The sequence below is a fragment of the Lissotriton helveticus genome, chromosome 2_1 (assembly GCF_964261635.1).
Source record: "Lissotriton helveticus chromosome 2_1, aLisHel1.1, whole genome shotgun sequence".
Lineage (NCBI taxonomy): Eukaryota > Metazoa > Chordata > Amphibia > Caudata > Salamandridae > Lissotriton > Lissotriton helveticus.
This window is the reverse complement of record NC_136059.1, coordinates 704322588-704341040: the sequence shown is the minus strand read 5'-3', so window position 1 is coordinate 704341040 and position 18453 is coordinate 704322588. Positions and strand designations below refer to the sequence as shown.

At 41.1% G+C, this 18453-nt stretch overlaps 1 protein-coding gene across 24 annotated transcripts in view; it reads right to left on the bottom strand.

Annotated features, from left to right (window-relative positions):
* CAST (calpastatin) overlaps nucleotides 1-18453 on the bottom strand; it is a 685784-nt gene that overhangs the window by 270316 nt on the left and 397015 nt on the right. For 8 of the 24 annotated variants that reach the window (XM_078675406.1, XM_078675407.1, XM_078675421.1 and 5 more), the window contains 4 exons: nucleotides 18326-18421; nucleotides 15947-16042; nucleotides 13833-13925; nucleotides 1268-1369 (listed from right to left, as the gene is read on the bottom strand). In XM_078675406.1, coding sequence (XP_078531532.1) covers nucleotides 1268-1369; nucleotides 13833-13925; nucleotides 15947-16042; nucleotides 18326-18421 — 387 coding nt within the window. The remainder of the gene's footprint in view (nucleotides 1-1267; nucleotides 1370-13832; nucleotides 13926-15946; nucleotides 16043-18325; nucleotides 18422-18453) is intronic. The other 16 variants (XM_078675409.1, XM_078675410.1, XM_078675411.1 and 13 more) reach the window with 2 other exon arrangements.

The window sequence follows — 18453 nt, the reverse complement described above, 5'->3', positions numbered from 1 at the left end:
TATACAATGTGATTATGCATATATATCGAACTCTTGAGCATGTTTTTATTGAATTCTGTACAAAAGTATTTTTCTTTGAGTGCAACCTTTGCATTTTATGTTAATCTGCAATGGTTTCTTTGAGCTTTACTTGAGATTTTCTCCTATTCTATATATTCATAGCCCCTGAGGTTAGGTTATCTTTATTTTGCTTGGTTGTCATTTAGTTGTTTTTTTAAGGGTGAACGTTTTGTTGCTTATTGTACAGGGGAAGATGTGTGGTATCTTTGATTGGGTTTGCTATATGCAGGCCAGTGGACTGCTAGTGGAGAGCAGAGCTCTAGAATGCTGTGCAAGGGAGCTTGGAGGAGGAGAAAAGACTAGAGCAGTGTTTCCCAAATTGGGCCGTAAACGACTGCTGGGATGCAAGCCAAATTGTTTTGAATCGGGAAAGTCCTAGCAATACAGATACCTTTATATTCTGTATTTATCTTGTCACAATTACTTAGGTTTACAAACTCCTCTCAATTTGCAGTCAGAGAACGAAAAGTAAAATTAATTATGTGACAATCCTGCTGGGGAATATGACATTTAGAAGGAAAGACTGTAGGATGTCATTTTATGTAACACAAAACAAAATATAAACACCTGTAAATGAACTGTACACATTCAGCATTAAAGAAAGCAAAAATTAAGAAACACTTTTTTGTAATTGTGTGATGGAAACAATGATTTTAATATGCTCAGAAGTTACTTGATGAGGCACAAATATTAAATTGTCGCTGAAACCAGAGTTTCACATATTATCATTTGTGTGCAATATAGTTTTATCAGTAAAACTGTAGGTCTGTGCAAATCCAGTGACCATGCTATCTGTAAATGAAAATGCTCTACCACACGATTATTTAGTTGCATAAAAAAAAAGACACCCACCTCATGCCCATTAAAGCTAGGTGGGCTGCAAAAGTTTGTAGTACTAAAAAGTGAGTCTTGGTTCTAAAAAGTTTGGGAAGCACTGGGCTAGAGCACTGAGGCACATCGATGGCTGGGATACTTTCTCCTGGAAAGTTTCCTCAACTCACTCATCCGGTCACGGTCATCATTTTGGGGTACCATCCTTATTACAGATGCCAAGGTAATATTTAAAAAATGTCCAGTGTTCATTCCTTCTTTAGTATGATAAAGCAACTAATGAAGCAAACTGAAAAAACAAATCTGTGGAAACAAACAGGATTTAATTGCAATATTTATAATGGGACTGGTCCTATGCATTACATGCAATATTTACCGTAACTATTGGGCCAGTGTATACTGGAGATTCTGGAATGTTTTCTTCAGGCCCTTCAAGTGTACCCATTAGCTCATCCAAAGCGCTGTCATCTATTTTCCCCTAGAAAAAGAAAAGGATAGAAGGCCAAATAAGATAGCATGCCAAATTAGATGTTAAGAATCAATTTTAACAATGTGTAGCATCAATGCGTGTTGTCTACAGCGCTTATTTGTGCTATCAATAACACTGACATTGCCCAAATTAATACAAATAACTCCATGAATAACAAAAAGCAGGTTGTAAACTCAATAGCTGGAAGGCAAAATGATATCACAATAGTGGTAAGGTTACAAGTGGTATCTTAATATTAGTAGGCTTACGACCTTGATAAAGAACAAGATGAAAGCTACACAAAGAGAAAAATGTGAACTATTTATTTTTCAATATTAAGTGGGCAGAAGTGGCAGGTATTCACTCACTGGTAATGACGCCCTGATAAGACAAATCGCCTCATGTATTAAAACAGAAAACAACTGACCATTAAGTAATGAAATTTACAAAAACACAAATGCAAGAATTAAAAGATGAAAAGTATTTTAAATGTTATAAATATTCAGACACTTTATTGATAGCCTAAGGCCCCATTGGTTAGTAATGTAAGTGAATATCCTGTACATTTCTTACATTAAAGGCCAGATATATACGAAATTCCTATTTTACATTTCCTAAATAACGATTCCGTAGGAATCACTATTTAGGAAATGCAAAATGGTATGTACAGATTTTGCGACTTCCTAATAGCGATTCCTATAGAGTAGGAATCGCTATTAGAATATTAGAATATCGCAAATACGAAATCCCTCCTAAGGGCCAAATAGGAACTCCAAACCCAAGAGCGTCTCAGGGCATAAGGCCCCCTGGAGTCACCCTGAAATTCGTAGTGCACATATAAGTGCACTTATGTCCTAAGGCACATTAAGATTTGCATTTTTAAATGCATTTTTTAAATTTGCACATGGGAACCATCAACGTTGAGTCCATGGCAATAGCATTTCCTAAATGCCCAATTCGCATTTAGGAAATGCTTTGTACATGTGGTTTGGGAATCACAAATAGGTCATCCCAATTTTGGTTTCCTAAATCACGGTTGCAATCTGTGATTTCTACCAGGCAGAAATTGCAAATTGCAGCCAATTTTTGGCCTTTGTACCTATGAGAAGGATGTTTTGCATTTCTTAATGGGCCGAAATTGCAATCCGGCCCGTTAAGAAATGCAAAAAGCTTTCGTATATCTGGCCCATAGTAAATAAAAGGTCATTTGCTTTAGTATAGACATTTTGCTACAATGTAATGTATAGACAATGAAATGTTGACATTTCCATGCAGACCTATGCTAGGGGTTTTATGAATTTCACAGTCCCTCTGAGGTGCCCAAAATGTGCTTTAAAGGTTACTGTAATGGTTTTAACATTATGTCTGTGTCATTTTCATACCAAAGAGTGAAGAAATAGGTTAACAAAATAGGGAATAGGTCCCCAACTGCAGTGCAGATTGGATATGTATGGGAATTTAAAATGAGGCAGTTGGGAAATATTTACAACCAGAAGATCAAGTTTTTCTTAATGACCGGCCACAACTTTGAGGCAAAAATATGGACTACCAGAACATTGTGAAGGTAAGAGTGTACAGGTAAGTAAGGATGGGGCTTACCACCATAATATAAACAACATAACTCAAATACAGAAAATAAAAATTGCAATAAAACATTTTTTTATAGTTGTGATCCTGGCGTGGTATGGTACCAAAGTCCAACAGTTTATTATAAGCAGCAATGTAAACCTGTCCATGACTTCTATTACAAGTAAAGTGCTAGTGCTGACAGGGGAGATGAGAAAAGTGCAAAACGATCTGGGGAGAGTTTGGCCTGGCTGCGAATTACCTTCTTTCCAGATTCTAAGTCACTAAGGCTTTCTATCCCGGAACGTGTACTGGTATGAGCGTATCTATGCCTCCTGTTTCAAAAGTAAGGCTTGTCATAGAAGACAGCTTTGAAAGAAGAGGAGGGCAAAAAAGATCTAAAAAGGACTCGGGCTGGCTGCTTTGTGCCCTTCTTTCCAAATTCCTATTTCGCAGTTTCTTTCTTTTCAAATTCTTGTGCTATTTCTTTCTTTTCTAGTTCTTGTTCTGCTAGGGACAAGAATTTGATAGTCTTACAAGACGGCTGGACTGAGGAACCACTGAGGCATTTTATGACAGCCGCTCTGCAGGTCCTGATTTGAGTTTCTCTTAAGATTGGCCTGAAGAGTGATGTCCTTAACTTATATATTAACGGGCAGATGCATAACCACAGAGGCGGCAGTCCAGGGATGGCCAAGTCAGTAGCCATTTTAGAGAAAGATTTTTTTTTAAAAAGACCCCAATCTCTGTAAAGTCAATTTCCGCTTGTAGTGGTCTCTGAAGCATTCTTGCAAGTAGGGTTGTGGCTTACTTTGTTTGTAAGTTGGCATCACCAACCATGCATGACTTTTACCGGCCAGTGGCTTTATCAGTTTGTAGCGATACTTTTCAGGTTGATTTATTGGTGATTTTTTTGAAAACAGGATATGACATAGGCGTTTGCCAGGCTTCTGCCATATTTAGCGATAGAAGTGCTTGTTTTAAAAATTGCCAATTAGAGTTATTGTGCCTTGATTGTTTTTCAACCTCCTCCCAGCAGTGGTGTGCTAGCGTGTTGTCTTTGGCTGCCCTCATTTGCCAGAAATATTTAACCAGGACTCCTTGTCTGGCCTGTATCTGGTTAGTTAGTCCATATTCCAGACGTATCTGCACCTGAGAGATATGACGCGGGATTAAAAACAGTTTTTAAATAATTTGGACGGGGCTAGATTTAGCGTTGGGGAGTCCTTGGTGTTCAGCATTTCTGAGCCGTATGTTATTGCTGGCAAACATTTTGCAGCCACTACCTTTAGGAGGTGGTTTGTTGAACTGCCACTTAGGCTCTTCTGTAAAGTTTTGAAAGCAAGTAATAACTGTTTGATTTTGGCTTGACCGTGTTCTAGATGTTGTTTGTAACTTAAATGGCGATTTAGAAGAACCCCCAGGTATTTACATACATACATCTGCAATAAGAAGCTTGAATTTATCCTCAGATGAATTTGGGGCGTTTATGAGTACTGGAAAAACATAAAACATTAGATTTTTTAAGATTAGTTATCAGTTGTTCATTCGAGATGTATAGTGCTAGTTGTGAAATCAGGCACTGCAAGCCAAGTGGAGTTTGAAAGCGTAGCACAATATCGTCCGCATATTGCTGGCTTGCTATGGCTGTCTTTCTCAATTTAGGAGGGTCTTCCTGGATGAGACTAAGGTTGCTCTCTAAATCAGCAGTGTAGATGTTAAAAAGGCAGGGTGACAGAAGGCATCCTTGCTTTAGCCCGTTTATTGTCAGACATTTCTTGGTTAGACTCCGGCCATCCCCCTTTTTTTTTTAATCTGAACCCAAGTTTGCGTTTACTATATTTTATGCATATCATTAAGGTACATATATGTAGAGTTAAGAATTGTAAATCTATACTGAACTAAATACACGGCCAAATCTTTATTTCACTCAATCAATCAATCAATCAATCAATCAATCAATCAATAAGGATTTGTAGACCATGGCGGCTTCACCCATGAAGGTCTTGAGGCACAGGCCAAGTAGTAGTTTAGCTTCTTCCTATGTCCCAAATTTGAACTAGTATTGAAGTTAAGCTTAATGAGCTGTTACGTCTAGCGGTTTATTATTTTATCCTTTAAGAATACAGCTGCTCCTCTTTATTCTGTATGGCAACCCATTATATATTTACTTGTATGCTACACTAACACAGTAACCCCACCTGGGGGCCAAAAATGTTTTATTTTTTAAATTTTTTAAGTAATGTTTAATTGTGGAGGGTCCACAGCAATTTCTTTTTAAACCAATGCGGTCTCCTGCGATTGTTTCTTTTTATGGCCCTCCTGTGTGGGTCAGGTCCTTAGGGGATTAACAGATATATATTTGAGGGCTGATTTCGGTCCCAGGGAACACATCCCACGGGGCCCGGCCTTTAAAATAAACTGGGAGGGGGGCATGCAGCCCTCCTCCTAGGCCAATTTCAGCCCTGGGGACCTCCTCCCCCAGTCGTTGTTGAAGAGGGGGTGGAGGCACGCAATCCTGCCTATCTCCCCAGGGCGATTTGACCTGGGACCCCGGCACAATTTCAAAATGAGGTGGGATGTTCGGCCCCTTCCCGGACCTATTAATGGCCCTGGGAACCCCATTCCCCAGGGCCGGCTCCTGCTAGGTTTCAGGGAGCTCACCTGGGACAAAGCATTTTTGGGCAGGGAAACCTGTGTCTGCTGTCCCTTGGCGGGAACAATTTAAAAGCTTCTGCCAAATGAGAATCAACACTAATTCCCCTCACAGTGGGTGGGAGCAAGAAAAATTCTCCCGTCTGCTGGAGCGGACTTTTCATTGGTTTCCAAGTCACACTGAAGAATGCAAGGAAACAGATGAAAAAATGGCTGCTGCCGCAGGGAGCATCAATTTTAGTTGCTCCCTACGGGTGGGAGCTATGCCATCTCCCATTGGAGGCAGCGAACTGGCTAGGGCTTCAGGGGCCTTAGGGCTCCCCCATGCGAATCCAAAACGTTATTGTGGTAGGTGCCCTGGATGGGCACCCACCCTTTGTTGGCCAGGCCCTTGAAGATGGGATCCCGGGAACCCAAGTCGGCCGAGGGAGGGGCACATGCCCGCCTCCTCCACATTTTTGTGGGCCAAGGGGATGGGGTTCCCGGGGCTGAAATTGGCCCGGGGAAGGGTGCGGGGTGCCCCTTCCCATTAAATATAGTGCAGAACCTATGGGGATGGGGTGCCCAGGCACAAAGGCAGCTTGGGGAGGGGGCTCACGAGTTGGGTGCCTTTAGGGGGTGGGCGGCATGCAGGATTTAGCTGCAGGGTGTGGCCGCAGTCCTACTGTCGTGGCCATAGCCCTACTGTCGTGCCACTAGCCCTACCTTCAGCTGTGCACGGCTGATGAGAGGTCTTCAGTGATGTCAGAAATTATGTCATATCTTCAGTGATATAATATGCGAGGTCATAAGCAGTGCATGGGGGGCGTGAGTGATAGTTAGCCCTTCAAACTAACTGGTGAACTTCTTTGTTTTTAGTTCAAAACGTTAAGGTTGTCACTGACATATTCGCCTAACCATACATTACTTTGTGTATATATACTGTCTAAGTACTGTTCTATGAAATCAAGTACAGTGAACTTATACTTACTTATATATACTTGCCTCATTTCTGATAATTTTGCTACGATATTTTGGGCTGCAGACTCTGCACACCCAAAGTTATACTGGTAGACCATGATCTTGAGAACTAGGCCACAGATTTGATGTACCTAAAATGGCACCAATAGCCTGTGGTCTAATTGTCAATGTCACATGCTATGTGCCATCTTAGGTGTATTGCATCTGTTGCCTGAATTGGCTAAGATATACTAAAGTGTTTAACACATTAAAGCTATTTTCTAAACAATTACTGACCGACCAAAAGCACGCTTTCTGAGTTTCAAGCAAAGTTTGGTTTAAATCTGTTCAACAGTTTGGCTGTAGGTGTGAGAAAAATTTCCTATGAGAGCTAAAACAGGAAACACAACTCCAACCCCAAACCTTAACTTTTTTCCTCTGCATGGAGCTGCACAATATTTGGTGTGCAGGACCTTATCTGACTACACTAAGCGAGTATCAAATGTTATGCTTATTAACCAAGGAGGGCCAAACCAATATATTTATTTTCAAAGGAAAGAGAGACTGACTATAACTACACAGTGGCAAGTGCCAGCTTATGCTCAGGAGATAGCATATCCTCACAAATCAATATCCTTCCAAATGTTTCATCAACTCCTGTCCGCCTGACACAATGCACGGTTGTGATGAACTTAGAACTGCACTGAATTCAATGTAGCCTTCTAGATACTGTTGCCCTGGTGCTGTCAAAATGCAAAAGAAACTGCATCTCACAAAATGTAGTATACTTAGGGATTTGAAAGAATTTTAGAACAATGCAGAAAGAAGAACCCAATGAAACCCACTGCTGGGAAGGGAGGCACCTGCTTCTAGACCAGGAGCACATGCAATTCCAGTTAATTAACTATGAATAGTGCTATCAGAGCTAGTGTTGTAAAAGCAATATTTGCAGTTTTTCTTTCAGACTTTGCATCATAGGGATTGTTTAGCAGGGGCTACTCTCTGCAGGAGTTTGACAGGGTTCTCTGTTCTGACAGCCCTTTTAACTTTTTTTGCTCTGACAGTAGAGTACTTGTTTCCTGATCAAAATAACTGCATTATTGCCAACCTTACTGCAACTGAATGGCTGCAGGGCTCACCTCTGCAGCCTGTGTGAACTAGTGGCAGCTGGTGGCTTTTAAAAGTGGTGAGGCATAAAAGTCACCTTCAACTGTCACAGATTGAGCAAAGTGAGTACCAACAATGGAACTAACGGGGCTTCAGGCTAAAGGAAATTGCCTTCACATTCACTAAGCAGGCAAATGTACACAGATGGGATTTATATTAGCATAGTCCCAAAACATGACACAAATTGTAATTGCTATATTAAACAAAAGGCTAAATGTCATCCATGGTTTGCTTAAGTTGTCATAATTTACCCAGACACCATGCAAAGAATAATGTATTTTTAATTGCATATTCATTGCATTCCAGTTTAGCTATTGAAAGTATGCCATACACTGGTAGAGACACAGGACACAACTGTTTCAGCGTTCGTCCATACTGTAGTACACCACAAGCTGGTGTAATTATAAAAAAAGCAAGTGCATTTCAAACCTCAAACCCATAGATTAATACCACATGTAACTAGAAATATATCGTCACATGCTCATAGTTTAAAACACATGCATAAATGTTATGTTATGTTAAGTGTTTTCTAAAGCGCAACAGCTGCCCCAGCAAAGAGGCGTCCCGGCGCTGCTAAATCTGAAAGGTACAGAAACAACTGAAAACTAGCCTACCATGGTCGCAAACACTATGTTAACGGAAAGAGGAAGGTTTTAATGGATTTCCGGAAGGCAAGCAGATCCTCCAATCCGCGAATATGGACCGGCAAGGAATTCCACAGCTTGGCTGCCATGACCCGAAAAGAACGACCACCGATTCGGCAGAGTTTGGTCCGTGGCACGATCACCAAGTGTTATCCGAGTGAGCGCAAGCTTCGCTGGGGAACATACGGGATCAGAAGTGGGCGTAAAAGTTCCGGACTCCCGGATTTTATAATCTTAAACACCAGACAAAGAGCTTTGAACTGGATCCGGGCATTGATCGGGAGCCAGTGCAGCCTTCTGATCGTGGCTCTAGCCGAGCATCGACGGGGAAGTCCAACCAGAGTTCTTGCTGCCGAGTTTTGGACTCGTTGGAGTCGGTGTATCTCAGCTTTGTTTGCCCCTAAAAGTAGCACACTGGCATAGTCCAGGCGTGATAGTATAGTGGATTGGACAATGAGCTGCCGGACTGCTGGATCGAAGAACTTCAGGAGAGGATTAAGACCTCTTAACAAGCTGACACAAGTGGCTACCACTCTCTTAGTGTGGGTCTGAAAGCCAAGTGCGAAGTCCATCCAGACTCCTAATTTCTTAACTAGAGACTTTGGCGTTGGCAAAATCCCCAGCGAAGCCGGCCACCAGTGCTCGTTCCAAAGGGAGATGTTCTTCCCTACCAGTAGGACCTCAGTTTTGCTCGCATTAAGCTGTAGACAGTTGTCTGCCATCCATTGGGCTACAGCTGCCATCCCGTCTCTGAACCTAGTGGCCGATGTAGATGGCCCTTCAGCTAAGGTGATGACAAGCTGAGTATCATCAGCATATGATACCATCGTTAGGTCCCACTCCTTTGCCACAGCCACAAGTGGCTGAACATATAGATTGAACAGAGACGGGCTTAATGCCGAGCCCTGAGGGACCCCCTGACCGATGGAGTGGGATTGAGAAAGGAACGGCGGCGCCGATACCCTGAAGGATCTTTCCCTCAGAAATTATCTGCACCAATCTAGGGCGGTTCCCCTGATCCCTACTGCCTCCAGACGATACAGAAGAATGTCATGAGACACCGTGTCGAAGGCAGCACTGAGATCCAACAGGATCAGTGCTGCACTCTGACCGGCATCAAGGATCGTCCACAGGTGTTCAGTCGTGCTAAGTAGGGTGGACTCGGTACTGTGGCCCGGCCTAAAGGCATTTTGGGACGGATCCAGAATGTCATTGTGGCTCATGTATTGAGATAGAACATTATTTACATGGGCCTCTGCAATCTTAGCAACCCACGGGAGAAGGGAGATTGGTCTAAAGTTCTCCAATATAGAAGGATCCAGTGTGGGTTTCTTAATGATAGGAGAAACCCAAGCCCGTTTCCAGGCCATAGGAACTCTGCTCGTAGAAAAAGACAGGTGGAGTATAAGCCCTAGCGGCTGCTGAAAGAGCGCCAGAGACTCGATGAATTGTGCCGGCCTCATAGGATCCGAGGGCGACCCAGATTTAACTTTGCCACATAATCTGGCAAGCTCTTCACTGGAGATCTCCGGTATAGCTCCTAAGATGGGACCGCTCACCTTAGCACTTGCAGGGACAGCTAAACCTGGGGAACGCTGCGAAAATAATTTGTAAAGGCTCTCCTTGTACCTAAAGTAAATCACCTTCAAATCTCTCTTCAAAATTGTGCACTTTTCTTTTTATCTTTCTCTTGGCACAAACCATTTCAGGTAAAGTAATAACTCCTGAAACTAGGCCAGCTATAAACATTTTGTAATTGGTGTTGCTAGTTATCCTTGCTTTGTTTAGCTCAACGTATATTTATTTTCTATGATGCAAATGGTGAAAAATGTAAACATATTGAGAAGGCAAGGTGCCAGTTTCACATGCTGCTTTTTTTCTTAAAGGGCAGTTCAACACTGCTTGTGCTTAATTGCAGCGCGTGCACCCATTTCAAATCGAACTCACCTTTTCAACCTAAAAAAATAACACCACTGGCTGAGCACTTGTTTGATATGGCGGCAACAGGAGTCTTACTTGTCAGCAGTGTGTTCCCTTATCGAAGGGTTAGATGAAAGGCAAACAAAACCTGCACATTGTTGGGGGCTACCAGCTCACACACAGCTCTGCTGTCAGCACGGACTTCTTCTGTAGTCTGGTGTCTTCGAGCACTCTGCCTGAGTTCCCACCTCTGCGCTGTCCGACTCTTCTGTTCCTGGGTTTGGCGCTTCCAGTGTGCAAAAGTGCCAATGCCGACGTAGCTCTTATGATATTTACTATGTTGAATACTATGAGAGCTGTGCTGGGATTGGGTGGATAAGGCAACACATCGCCCCACTGAGGAAACGAAGGGCTGTGATGGCTGGCCCAGCCTCCCTGCCTTCTAGACAGAATGGATTTAGATTGAAAAGCCATGTCAGGGTGGCAGAGTTAAGAGACTGGACAATCTATCACGCATACTTTAGCTGCAGCTCTCCATGGCAACAGCCACACCCCCTCATTTCGTGATGGCACAATACAATGTCAGCCTCCGTTGTCTTTAATGAAATCAAGATTCTCTCAGCATGATAATTGGAGAATCGTCATTGCATCCCAGCCTGCCTCAGTACAAAGCCCCACAAAACGTGAGTTAGTATATGCACCAAACATTAGATTTATAAGCTGAAACTTATATATCTATTTTTCCACGGTAGGTTGCGGATGAAAGCAGTGTGTCAACACCCTTAAGAGGAGTCTCTGCTGGTGATAACTATTCGTTCGTTCACTTTGACCTTGTTTTAGCTTGGTGCAAATTCAAGGCTTATGGCTGGCTGCATTCTTCTCTTTTACCCACAAGCAACATCACATTCCTTTCCAGTGATCATTGCTTACTTGCGTATTGTAAACTGCACTGGAAGATATTGTGTTTTCCTTGAGCAATCAGTGCTGGTATCATGTATTTAAGTATTCATTGTTTTCTTAGATTCCAGATTCATGTTAGCTCTGTTTAGTTAACAAGTTCTGTCCTTGTCATTTTCTTTGTCTCTCCCTATTCTGGGCCCTGCACTGTTTGCAGTCTCATCTGCCCTTAGTGTTAAACTTCTCTAGTGTTAGTTTGGATTCTTCCCGTCTAATTAGGTTTCTTGCTTGTCTTTATCTGGTGCCACCTTTTTATTTCTCTGAACTGTTTTATTGTAGTAGTTGGATATGTCAGTGTTACCTCCACCCATAGCAGCTGAGGCACATCTCTGTACCAGTATTATCTCTTTTCTTTACGGTATCACCAGCATGCTGGACATGGATGTTTGCTTTCTGCATGACGCAGTAGAGCATAACCTGCCGTAACTTGCTTGCTTGGTACCCAATAAAGCCCAGTTTCGCCAACTGCTAAAGGACAGAACTAGGTTTTGCTTAGTATTAGCATTAACATATTTTCCTCAGTACTCAGATTGTTCTGGACAGTAGGCAAACAATAAATGATGGCAATCTAATCTGGTTGACTTCTTACAAAGAACTGTAAGATCTGGGGGACAATGTAATGCTGACTATTATAACACTGGGAGACCGATTTACAAAGGCATATTGGAGTACGTGAAGAATTTAGCAGTATTCTTTTGTATGCATTTGTGAATTCGCCCCAAAACAGAAAAAATGGGAATATCCATGGAATATTTCTAATCATAAAGACAAATAGAAAGGGCTGTGCCCTCTTTGCACTCTTACTAAAAGGGAGTTGGGTGTTTTGGGGCTGATTTACAACGGAATGCAAGAGTAAGTAAAGGAGCATTCCTATAGTACCACTTCCCGTACTCAAACATTTTTGATAGTCGGTCACATCATGACAAAATATGAAATCAATAAAATGCCAACATTTGACATGGAGTGGCAATTGTGGTATGTTTAAGAAATTGGATCACAATCAAACTGGGAGAATGGCACCTACGGTTGCCGGCTGTACCTTTTCAGTCAATGTAGCTCGGATGTAGAACAAACTACCTCTCGATCTAAAGGCAAATTAGTGATATCCCTCATTCACATGAGCTCTTAAAATCGATTGTCCTGTTTCTTCCATCAGGCTATGGAAGCTACGTATTGCCCTTTTCTCTTTAATGATGATTCCACCCTCTAGATCTCCAATACACTATACTACGATTCATAAGTCAAAGATTTTTTAAACCGAAATAGAGACCTCGCAGAGGGTCAAATACAAGAGGCAGGAGACTTAAAGCTGCTAAATACAACTGGTATGAAATAGATAGGTAGAACGCTGAAGGCATAGGTGTAAGATCTGCCACCATACTAAACATTAGCAAGCAATGTTAATATGATTAAAAACACTGAATGCAATGCCAGGAGAACTTCAGGTAAGCATTTGAAATGGAAGCATTTCACACCCTACTTTTGGGAGTTAAGACATTAAAATAATTCTCATTTTCACTGGGAGCATTTTCAGGGGGATATTTAATAGAAAAGAATCCTTGCATTCTTTGTAAACAGAGATTTGCATGTATGTCACATAACTAGGGTAGAAGGCAGAACTAAGTCTGGCCTCTCTGATATCCGCTACTCCCTACTTCTCTGTATTTGCCTTATGTTCGAGATCACTAAGGCTATTACAAAGCTTGCCTCATGGGCTTGAGATGTACAAAGATCCGAAACTAAGAGGAAGAGGATGACACAGCTTGCCCTTCTCAACATGGGGTAAAGTATGTATCAAAGCAAGACACTATTGTGTAGAGAGCAAGCCGGACACAACAACTTTACAAGAGAACAAGCAGCATTGTTAGCAGGCTCTCCGTAGGAATTGGAACATTTAGAAAGGTATTTTACTGTCCTTGAGCAGGAAGGAGTCTGCCGTTGGGAAGAGGCGAAGGTATCACCTGGGCAGCTTTTTATAATCTATTGATTTAGTAGCAAGCAGTGCAGAACAGCCGTGAGATTTCAGCTGCAAATGTCTGGTCCTGATTGTTTTGAAGTAGACCGTAAGAATGTGGAAAGAGATCAGGAGTGGCACAGCAGCAATGCTAGGAAGTCCATGCGTAGGCATGCAAGACAGAGAGAACACGAAGCAAGAGGTGCAGTACAGAACCAAGGCAGACACATTCCAAATGTCTAGGTGCTCTACACTCAGCCCCTTAACAAGATACCAGGGTGCGAGTCACCCCAGGTTCTATGTTAAGATCTTACTGAAACAACACAGGACATTTTGACTCTCATACCCAACTCTCTGCTCATGATCACAGGATGATTCTCTGAACACATATGTTCAGAGTTCTGAGAGTTGATGAATCTCAGTTGGGGAACAACATGACGACCACCGCTGCAAGCACTGGGGCAGCCTCCTTTAATCAACCATATTATCTGAGGGAATAATAGCAGCAATAGAATATAAGATAAGAGAAGAGGGAGAATAAAAAAGTCTAATCTGCACTGAATTGAATGGAAACAACAATCATAAACCCCATACAAAGTTAGTAAAACAATATTTTTTAGATCCGCTTTACATCATGAATTACATTCTTTACAGTAAAACATCTCTTTACCTCATCAGGCTTTTCTTTTTTTGCATCAGTGGGTGCAGAACAAGTGAAGTCTGTTGATAAGGCAGAAACCAGATCCTCCTCACCGAGTGACTGCTGCATATTATACAACAGAAAACAAAGAGCATTAATTCCAGGCAAGGCTAGGCGGAACCAATGGCACTAAATCATTATGTTGGCAAAGCGCACACATTATTCAAAAACTGAGATAACCTTCAAAGGCAGAATAATATATCAAGCAAGCACAAAGCAACACCTGCAAATAGTGCTTTTAATTTCAGTGCAACATGCAAAAAAACAACCTGCACAATGAATTGTGTCTTACCATATAGATACAACCCTATGGAACTTAACTATTGTGCAAACTAAAGCATCATGGGGAAAACACAGTAGAATACTTATTGGCGAACCTATTATTATCATTATAATAAACATAATGTTACCTTACCACTGCAGTATTTATCATGCATTTATCATTATTATTCATAATCCCACCGATAACGAATACAATATCCTAAATTATAGGAACCACTCTATATACATCCCACCCACTACTATCCATTTTTTTTTATTCATTTGCATATTCTTTTGATTAAATGCCCAGTTGAAGATGTTCAAACATAGTAATAAAAAGCAGCATTCATTGACCTAGGTTAGATAAACTTATTGATAAATAACTTAATACTAAGGATCTCTGGTGTTGGTCTTTATAAATATAGTCCACTAGTGGTTATGGTGTATGTGGAATAGGTCACGCCGTTAATGAAATTATGGGTTTACGAAATGCAAAGCTTTCAATGGTCTATGAAAGATAATGACTACAGCTCTTACAAGCAGGTTTGCTAGCTTTGTGTCATACTACAGCATAGCAGTCAAATGCAGACATACAGAAATACTGTGACTATAATATGGATTCCCTAAATGTTGTCATGGTAGCTATTAGAAAAGCTACATTCAGCTTCACAATATTTGGGTAGCTTAAATTATAATCATAAAGTATCTGTTGGTCGATATTCTCGACTAAGATGTGATATGCACCCTTCTCTACCAGGCCATCCGCACCATTTTAACAAAGGCAGGCTACAATTTACCTGTATCAGCTGGGAAACCTACCTGGTATTTGGTAAAGGTAAAATGTGTTCTCCAACACCAGTGACATTTTTTGAAGGTACTACAAAAGTGACAAACCTCGCATGACTGTAAACTCTACTGACTCCGTTCTTGTATCGTTAGGCGTCTCACTAAGTTTGCTTCTGACATTGGATATGGCATACTATTTCAGTAGTTTAGAAAAGATGCACACATAGCATTAGGAATCCCACTCATTAAGCTTAACTATGAGAATATGTATTGCATGCTATTTCAGTATTTTTCTAGTCTTCTTCGGTCAATTATGCATTATGCCAAGCATTATTAGTCTTCAGCATTCCACTGCACGGAAAATATGGCAACTTTTCCAAAAGTTATGGGAAGTATATGATCAAATTAAATAATGTTGCTGTAGTTTATGCGGTCATATTTGTAAAATAAATATCCTTTTCCATTCTGACATGAAAGCATGTTTTTTTTTTTTTACACAAAACGTATTTTGGAAAAAGCAGCTCTTTCTTCACACTATTTCAATGGCAGTTCTCTTCATATAGTGTTGAAGATGGTTCCATGTCACTGGAATATTTCTACTGCTTTCCCCTGTTTCAAACAAACAGTTTAGGTGTGGATCTGAGGTGGTGCTGAACTGTGGTGGAATCTGTGCAGGTTTGGCAACAATTATACAAAGCTGGCATACATCTCATTATTTCCCTTGCCTATTACTACCTAGTCTAAGCAACAAGTTATCATTCTACAGCTCAGGTTGCATATTAACCATCTTCCAGAAGCACACTGAGGTCACTGCATGGCGGAAGCTGACTCATGGCAGCTGGTCCATCCCATAGACCTACCTCACTTGAGTCGCCAGAAGCAGTGCATTAGCAGCGCTAGCCGATAATTGAAGAAGTGGTGAAGCAAAGCAGGTTAGTGGTTTTGATTGAGCATCTTTGCCACACCATGCTACACGCGATGTTAATTACTTTTCGAACATGCACTAGCTGTGTTTGGCTAAAAATCAAAAGGTTTACTTCAATTTGGCCTGGAAGAGCAGGCTTTACACGGTCGTATGGCGAGCTAACAAAGTCCATTGAGAATGCATCTGCAAGGTCAGCATCGCTCATGGTCTGCAAAAGTGACAAGAATTGAACTCATTCACATTCTCTGAGAAAAATAAATAAAGGAGTATAATTACATGCTTAAAAATGCCACTGTCACTGGGATGATCCACACAATGCAATGTAGTACCACAAACATGTTTTGGGAGACATTTACACAACACGTTTTTCTCAGGCATTTTCTCTCTCAAAGCACACTAATCTTGTAGAACCCCTGGTAGCAGCCAATGAGCATAGAAGACTTGGACATTTCAAAATGGCATCTGGAGCAGACTGAGTGTTTTCTGTATAATCAGGAGAATTGATCAGTCTTGTTTCAGATTCTTTACATGTTCTTCTCAGCATATCCAAAAATGACTAACAAGGCTATTATTATGGCAAAATAGGATGCTCAGCATTTACCACTGTTTCAGAATAAAAAGACACGTTTAATGGAAATGTCTACAGAAAAAGGGAAAGCACAGTGGGAGAGGGACTGTTCAAGAGACGGCCCATGAGTGGCTAAAATATTGAATATCCCTTCAAAGACGCCACACAGCTAAAGCAGCCGACTATCTTTACTCAGTTTCTACATTAGCCATAAATACTGATAATATGTATTGACAAGTGCAACTAGTTAATCATTCTGGTAAATCACACACTCAATACAAACACACACACAATTCAAAGATGGGAATCCATTTCAAGAAACAATGTGCAAAGAAAAAGTAATACACACGAATGTTGTCTTTAATTTTTGGGATACATGCAAAAACATACAAAATTAAACCTGTTGTACAAATTAAAAATCTGTCAGATACACAATGTAAACCGGGTTATCAGGGGGATAGTTTAGCAGACATATTTCATATACTCTATTGGACTGCAGAGAGCCTCACCCAGATCTGGATATAAACCTCTTCCCATCAGCTACTACCCAATTGCTATCATGTTCTACTCGCTTGCTGATTCATTTGAAAGTATGTCCATATAAAGATGACAACGATGAGTGATTCACGCATCCAGGTTTCACGTGATATTGGCAAAAACACAGTAATAAAACGTTGCATTCAGTGGCATGGATAATATACAATGAGTAATAAATATGTCAAATATTTTGTGGTAAATATCTGTATTCATAAATCTAGCCTATAAACAATTACATGTCATCCAATTTCTTCAGTATACACATACATTAGGTTTGTTTGATTTGAGGAGAGTTAGGTCAGTGGGAGTCTGCCTGGTCAGAGACTATTCACTATCTATTAAAAAGACTATGTATAAAATGCAAAACAAAATCTGTATATACCTATAAAAGATAAGGACTGCATGTTTTAAGAGCATGGACAGCTTGTTTGTTGTTCTATACTTGTGTCTGTACACCACCTTACAAAAGGTAGGCTACCATATTTTTGCATGTGCAGAGAAATCTACGTGGAACATGGCAACGAGGACGACAAGTACTGTAGAATGTTTTCCAGCACCACAGTTCTCTACTGTTTTTGGCTTGAGGTCCTAGAAATGTTAAGTCTCCCACGACAGAAGAGTCTGCCGACTGTCCTTGAGCGTTAGGTGTCTCACTTAGTTTACTTATGACAGCATACACGGCATACTAATTAAGTATTTGTTCTACTCTGCCGTGGACAGTTGTTCATTATGGCATACACTACTAGCTTACAGCATTCCATTGTACACACAGTTGCAGTGATATTTAATATCCCACATTTAAAATCTGACCTTTTTCCAAGGTTTATGAAAGGTATTCAATCCAATTACAATAATACTACTGGTTGTGTGGCCATTGTGTGTAAAATAAATGTACTTCTGCATCCTGATAAGGCAGCATAGTTTTGGTAAAAGACGCATTCTGGTAAAAGCAGCTCTTTCTTTAGACAAAGTCTGATGGTGGTACCATGCCATTGTCATGTATCCATATTTATCTCCTGCTTCACAGGCTGCGGTGGGCGGTAGTGTATATGGCAGAAATTATACAAAGAAAGAGGCATGCATTTCCTCACTTGCTTCTCCCATCACTAAATTCAGGACAACAGGTTGTCTTCCTAATCTCGGGTTGTTGGGAGAACTCCCTTTCTGGAGTGAACTTGGTGGGGTTGGGGGGTTATTGGTTGACAGAGTTTAAATCTGTTCAGCACAAAGGACAACAGACGTATCCCCTATGTGAAAATCTAGTCGACAAATGGATCAGAGGTGAAGCAATGCAGGTAAGTAGTTTTGCCACACCATGCTACACTCAGTGTTAATTATTCTTCAAACATGCAGTAGCTGTGTTTGGCTATAAACCGAGAGGATTACTTCAGTCTGGCCTGGAAGTGAAGTCTGCACGACAGTGTACGGCAAGCTAAAAAAGTCCATTGAGAGTGCATCAGCAAGGTCAGCATTGCTCATGGCCTGCAAGAGTGATAAGAATGCAATGTATTCAC